Genomic DNA, 6,886 nt, shown 5'->3' with positions numbered 1-6,886 from the left:
CAATGTTTAGCTCAAAACTCATGTTCAAGAAAATAAAAAGGCTTAAACCACTCCTTTGGCTTAAACTACTTGAGACAAAATTTTAACAAAAATTATACAATATCTTTGAAGTGATTTTGAAACACTGACACAAAATCGTGTATATATATATATATATATATATATTAAGTAAATTTGAAACTCTTAAACGGAAAATTTTATAAAATTGAAAAATATACAATGTTTTGAAGTAAATTTGAAAAAGGCTGAAATATAGACACAATTGGAATATATATATATATAAAATATGTCTTTTAAGTAAATTAGAAACTCTTAAACGCAAAATTTTATAAAATTGAAAAAATATACCATGTCTTTGAAGTAAATTTGAAAAAGGCTGAAATATAGACACGATTGGATGGCTTTTTAAATGGAAAATCATTTCGAAGAGAAATTGCAATGGCTCGACTAAGTGGGGTCTGAAATAAATCTTTTGAGAGGCAGAGTGACCAATCACATTACATTGAAAAATCAAGAAGCTGCCAAGTAAACCAATCCTACGATTGCAAGGAAAAGGAACTGCCAATCTAGTACATTGCAGGTAAAATTGGAAAAAAAAAATAAAAAAAAAAAAAAAATATATATATATATATATATATAATGTCTTTTAAGTAAATTTGAAACTCTTAAACACATAATTTTATAAAATTGAAAAAATATACAATGTCTTTTAAGTAAATTTGAAAAAGGCTGAAATATAGACACGATTGGATGGCTCTTTTAATGGAAAATCATTTCGAAGAGAAATTGCAATGGCTGGACTAAGTGGGGTCTGAAATAAATCCTTTGAGAGGCAGAGTGACCAATCACATTACATTGAAATATCAAGAAGCTGCCAAGTAAACCAATCCTACGATTGCAAGGAAAAGGAACTGCCAATCTAGTCGATTGTTGATGAAAGTGACCCAGTAGTCCGGTTCCTCTGGCCTGGGATGGCGATCTTCGGACATCAGGTATTCAAAATCTCCATTGATAAGAAGTCCCGCTATACTAACCATATTTGAAACCATGATCGCAAATGACATCGATATGCAAAATATCGCTGATGTATCCTCTCCAGTAATTTCGTAGAATGCTAGGTAAGCCAGTGGGAAAACCAGTCCAGCGGTTGCACTGGCTAAAATGGTGAAAACAAAGCCCAAAATTAAGTGGCCTCTGCTTACTCCTTCTGGATTTTCGTCACTGGACCAGTTTCCGGGCACAGCCAAAGTAGTGAGAAGACAGATGAATGAACTCAAATTACAAGTTGTTATCCCGTTCTGAAATAAAAGAGTACGGAACAAGACACCGTAAACCAAGGAGATGGCGCAGAGCAGAGTAGGACCAGTGGAAGAAAGCGGTGAGATCATAATTGCCACTGTACCCAAAATTCCACAGACCATAATATATATTGTGGTAAAACCTAATGATCTGTTTTGTGGGTCCAGTATGGGAAGCAATGGCATAGGCAATCCTATGCCTATCACCAGCCATTGTAGCAATTGGGTATGTTCACCATAGTGGAAGTAAGAGCGGATCAAATGCCTCCCAGCCGAGAATCCCACGAACCCAGAAATAACAAAAATGATAAAGACGAACCATCGCAGCAATCCCCCATCTGTATTAGGTATGTCACGGCCATTTACTGTTTCAGGATCGACCTCAGCTAGCTCTCCCTCTCCCTCCATCTCCATTGGTTCTCGCTCTGGCTTTCCCTCTCCCTCCATTTTCTCGTAAAAATTTATCAAATCCTCCTTCCAAACTGCAAGTGATCTTGATAAGAAATCTGGTTCTTCGGTTTAATGTTTTGGTTAAGAATACATATACATATATGAAAATAAAAAGGTTTCCTGTCGTCCATCCAAACGGCTATTTAAATTCTATTTGTTTGTTTGGTCGCCGGTCCTCCTTCCAAACGGCTATAAAATTTCTGTTTGTTTGTTGTGCTTTCTCCATTCGAACTGTTATTTTAATTTATGCGTGTTGGTAGGTTCGCCATCTACATCCAAATTATTATTTTAGTTTCCGTATGTTCGTTCTGCTTTCTCGCTCTTAATTTTTTCGGTTAGGTATTTCTTGAATTTTGAACGTTACACGTCTAATTGCCATTTGCTTTGACAGTTTTAACCTATAGTTTTTGTTTGTTCATCCTGCTTTCTCACTGTTAATCTTTTTGGGTTAAGTATTTCTTAAATTTTGAATGTTACACGTCTAATTTCGCGTTTGTTTTTCCAGTTTTAACCTAACTCAAGATGCAGCATTTTTAACTAATTTCAGCCTGAGACAAAGGCCGAAAGAGCCTTACTTCTGCAAGATGGCGGCACCACAAGATGAATCATTTTCCTTCCTTGCTTCTAAAAATTAAAATCCAATTAGAAAGAAAAAACTTACCAATATACATTGTATAAATATTCAAATATATTAATTTTTTAATATTTTAAAGGATTGAAATTGAAAATTATAATATTAGAAATTTCACAAAAGCACTTTTAAATTATTATTTCCAAATATAAATGTTACAAATAAAATTATATATTAAAACAAAGCCTATAGTTTTAGGTTTAGAATTACTAATTATGTATTTATCTACATATTTAATTAAACCATAAATTATACTATGCTCATTATCAATTGAGTCAATCCATGATTATGGACAAAACAAGGGTCACGACGGGCAGGCCAATTAATCGCGTCAAATGCGGTGATTTACATGTTGAGGCATGTTGGTGAAGCCATCGCTCGACAGAAGGCTATGAAGGTTCGAGACAAAGCCATGATTATAAGTTTGGTTTAGTTCGCGACAATTTATGAATGTGAGTTTCAGGGAATGGGTTGTGAGATATTAGTGGGTGCTAGCATTTTTAGAGAGCAAGGTCATTATTTGTTACACTGATTTCTTGCCCTTCACTCTTAGAAAATTAGGCAGATTAGTAATATGGATGCTAATGACTTCAACTCTGCAGAGGAGGTGGCTTCAAGCATATTAATTTGGGACCTTGGTTCACAGTGGAAAGTTCAAGCTATGGAGTAGGGACATTCTAGCATCTAGGTTTGACAAGTTATCTTCATTTCTACCTATGAGGGTCCCATTCTCAACTCTATGCGGGTAAAATTTACATATATAATTTTATTTTCTATTCAAGGATTGTGTTTTATTAAGTCTGGAAAGGCACATCCAGGGGTTCCTAGCGTGGTTTTGGTGCTTGCTACGGTGGTTGAGGGTGGCGAAGGAGGCCCATTAGTGGTTCTTGCTCTGCATTTCCATTGTATTTTGTTTTTGGTAGGCTAGTGGGGTGGTGGGCATGTAGACCTAGGGTTCTCAGTTTCTGGTGGGGGGGCCAAGTGTCATTGTCGTCTTCAAAGGCCTGGAGAGGTTGGTGTGCAGCATCAATGTGGACACGCTCGCAGGGGTGTTGGACCTCTGGGTCAAGATTTGGGGCATAGATTGGAACACCGAGACAATGACGAGGAGGTGGACTAGTAACCCACCGCCTTGCCTCTACGCGTTGACTTGCCTCCTCCCTTCAACTCCCTAAAAGCATAGATTCAGTAAGTTACAGCGTTGATGGAGTAGTTGGCTCATGACAAACATGATGATTGTAATGAGCTCATCGTTTTTTTGAACAACCTCCAACATAACTAGTGGCATATGATGGATTGATTGGTCTCCCTTCACCGTGGACAGAAGAGGATAGGAGGTTGGATCGCGCACATATGCAAGTGCATGTGCATGAAGCCTTTTGCGCTCTTTCGCCACCTAGAAATGGTCTCGTTGAACCTCCTTTGGGTAATTTAGTTGATTGGGATGATTGTGAGTTATATTTTGATTCTCGGGTTTAACTTTGGGAAATATGTTTGTGGTTCTTAAGTTTTCTATTGTTGCTGTTATGGTATTTTTGTCATTACCTTCTAGCAAACAAGTCTGGTCAGAATCAAGCTAGAAGGGTTTTGCTTTCAAGCTTCTCATGATGTATCTTTATCATGACTTAATAGAAAATTATAGGCTTAATATATATATATATATATATATAACCCGAAGCAATATGGGGGAATGTTGGAACCAAGTTTCCTCACCCTGAGATGGTTGTGATGTCAGTTTATACACTTTATTCCTACCTTCGTGCAAGTCACTAAGCTTTATGGCTCTGTCAGTCTAGCCCTTTATTCCGCCCTTTAGTACCTCCGCGAAAGTGTATGATTGACCTTCGCGCAGCCTTAACCCACAGTCCAAGTATTTTCACGCTGTTATGACAACGTATCGTATAGGTTCCCAGTTATCTTAAGTGTTTTACTTATCTTACTAAACAATCACAGTTAGCATCGTGTAAACTAATATGCTTACTTGTATTCAATTAACCAACATAATCACACATATTCGTTCATCACATAAACATTGTAAATTAACCCAACCACAAATATAACCAAATGCATTAACAAGAAATAAATACACAAAATTAGTAGAATACTTTCTCTTTATTGATATCTTCAGACTATTACAGACTCTATTCAACCTGCGCACACAGCTACAGGGGTCCGCGCACTCAGCTGTGGACTTCCACCCTAGGCCTCTGTGCACTTAACAAAGCCTCTACCTACGCTAAGACCTGAAACACTTAGACTTTGCTACCAAGACTCTTCCCTCATTCTTCGTTAAAGACTTAAGACTACTTAGAGCTTACTTACTTAGCTCCTTTTATACAATCCCATGGTCTGCGGACCATGGGTAGATGTTTACAGTAGACTTTACACTTTACAAAATTAGAGTAGATAACCCTTTATGATTCTTGACACCTTCATGCTCTGCGACCACAAAATGTAGAGACTTTACTACTTTATTACAAAATTGACCCAAAATTGTTCTTAGGGGAACTCGTTCCAAACAGGCCCCCAACACAAACATCGTGACTCGTACTCGAGTCACTCTATGGGCACGAAGATCTTGGTGTGAAGACCTCCCAACTCAACCCGTATGACCGCAACCTCGATAGTGCACTTGTGCAGCCGCCTACTTTTCTTCTTCAACCATCTGCTCAATCACTGCTCCTGAATTATCACCCTGAAGCTTTTGCTGAGTTGCTTGTAGATGAGCAAGCTTGCCTTCAATAGAGGTTGTGACCACATAAGCCTCATCCAACCATGGCTTCAAGCACGCCTTTCACTGCCTCCTTGTGTTGTATGGTGAACTTGCTCACTCCCTCCACCAAGTCTGATGTAGTGCACCACTATGTCGGCTAGCAATCAAGGACGACATCAATTGCATCATCCGTTGCCAAGTAAGGCAAGTCATACCATGTCTACACATGTCCATGAAATTCTACCTTGAACTCCACATACCCCTACAGGTTAGCAAACACACTAGGTGACAACCACGGTTTACGATTAATAGCCATGTGAATGTTCATCTCCATCAAGATCCAAAATATCTTTCTATCTTTGATGTGCTCAGCATCCTTGGTCTCCCACAGCAAAGCATACTTTACTACTTTTGGTAGGTCTGGCGCGACCGATGGGAATTGACTATCTTCCGGCAGCTCCCAAGCTACAAACAAAATAGACAGCAAGATCCACGCATAGTGGAAAGTCTTGCTGAGCTCCTATACCTCATGGAAGTTTGCAAGGAACTCATCTCAGAGATAGTGCACCCAATTGAACTAGATTCCTTCGGCACAGCCAGCACCTCATCTACGAAACACTTCCTCATCACCTTTCCTACCAAAATCTGCGTGGCCACCTGGACTAAAGTGTCACTGATACTTGAGATGGCATATCCTCGTAGCTTCTTTATGAGCTTGAATTTCTCCTCCATGGCCTCTGCGAGGTCCTGCTCGCCACTTTTTCCGCCAAACATCATGGCCAAATTTTCTCCTATGTAGGGCAACTGCGTGATCCTATGGATCATTCTGTCGGTGATGGGTATTGGCTCCTCCAGCAATAGACACCCATCATGCACCAAGAATAGTAGCTGCTTGATGACCAATATTGTAATCGAGGTGCGATTATAGTGCGGCACCCATAGTAGGTTGAGAAAACCTGCCTTATCTACTCCTCTGAGCCACTTCCGCAGTTCCAATGCAATCATCCCAGTGGTTGTGTCAATAATGCAGCGCATTAGATGCAATGTTGCTAAGTGTGGGAACTTTTCATGGTCAGCTAAATCCCAATCTTCTAGTTTTAACAAAGGAACCTGCCCCAAGCGCGGTCCTTCAAATAAAATCTCATCTGACAGTAGAGGGGTTTGCAAGGGGACCTTGCTCTCGTCAATGTACTTCGGCACCTTAGTCTTGCCCTTGCATGGAGGGACATACTCGAGCAACTTAGTGATAGGGTCAGCACCCTGGACTTCAACTTCCTTCACTTCTACCTCCAAGTCCTCATCATCCATCGGGATGTCTTCAATTTTTTCCTCCTCCGACTCCAGGTGGATGGCTTTTCCCTTTTCCTATGAAGTGGGCTTTTCCTTCGGTGGGTTTCTTCTCGGCGACGTGCACACCAGTATCGTAGCCTGCTTTCCCTTTTTCTTCTTTTCACTCTCCTTGGTTGGGGTCAGCTTCGGTCTAGGTGTCCGTGGTGATTTGGGAACTTCAGCTAATACATCTACAACTTTCGAGGAAGCTCCCTCTACCTCTCCAACAACCTCCGACACAGCTCCCTCAGTTGTCATTGCTTCCATGTCCATAGCTTCTGCGGGTGTCGACATGACACTATTCAACAGTTCTTGTGTCGCATCTGGCAATTGCTCAAATGCCAAACTCACTATGAGAGCTTCGAAGAATTCTTGGCTATGTGCGCTTGAGAGCTCAACAACTCAATTCTCAAAATGCAAAGCGTTTATCTCTAGGGAGGCCACCTATAATTTATAGGGCACTTT

The 6,886-nt window shown here is 40.0% G+C and overlaps 1 protein-coding gene across 1 annotated transcript; it reads right to left on the bottom strand.

Annotated features, from left to right (window-relative positions):
- Positions 1 to 863: 863 nt before the first annotated feature.
- LOC149255221 (putative purine permease 11) lies at positions 864 to 1,745 on the bottom strand. The gene has a single exon (XM_089454978.1). The coding sequence runs from the start codon at positions 1,743 to 1,745 to the stop codon at positions 864 to 866; it is 882 nt and encodes a 293-aa protein (XP_089311104.1).
- Between the last annotated feature and the right edge of the window lie 5,141 nt (positions 1,746 to 6,886).

The sequence above is a fragment of the Pinus tabuliformis genome, chromosome 7 (assembly GCF_031772625.1).
Source record: "Pinus tabuliformis cultivar Carrire ecotype Pingquan chromosome 7, CPIR1, whole genome shotgun sequence".
NCBI classification, from domain to species: Eukaryota; Viridiplantae; Streptophyta; class Pinopsida; order Pinales; family Pinaceae; genus Pinus; species Pinus tabuliformis.
Note: the sequence above shows the minus strand (reverse complement) of the source record. Positions and strands in the feature narration are given on the sequence as shown.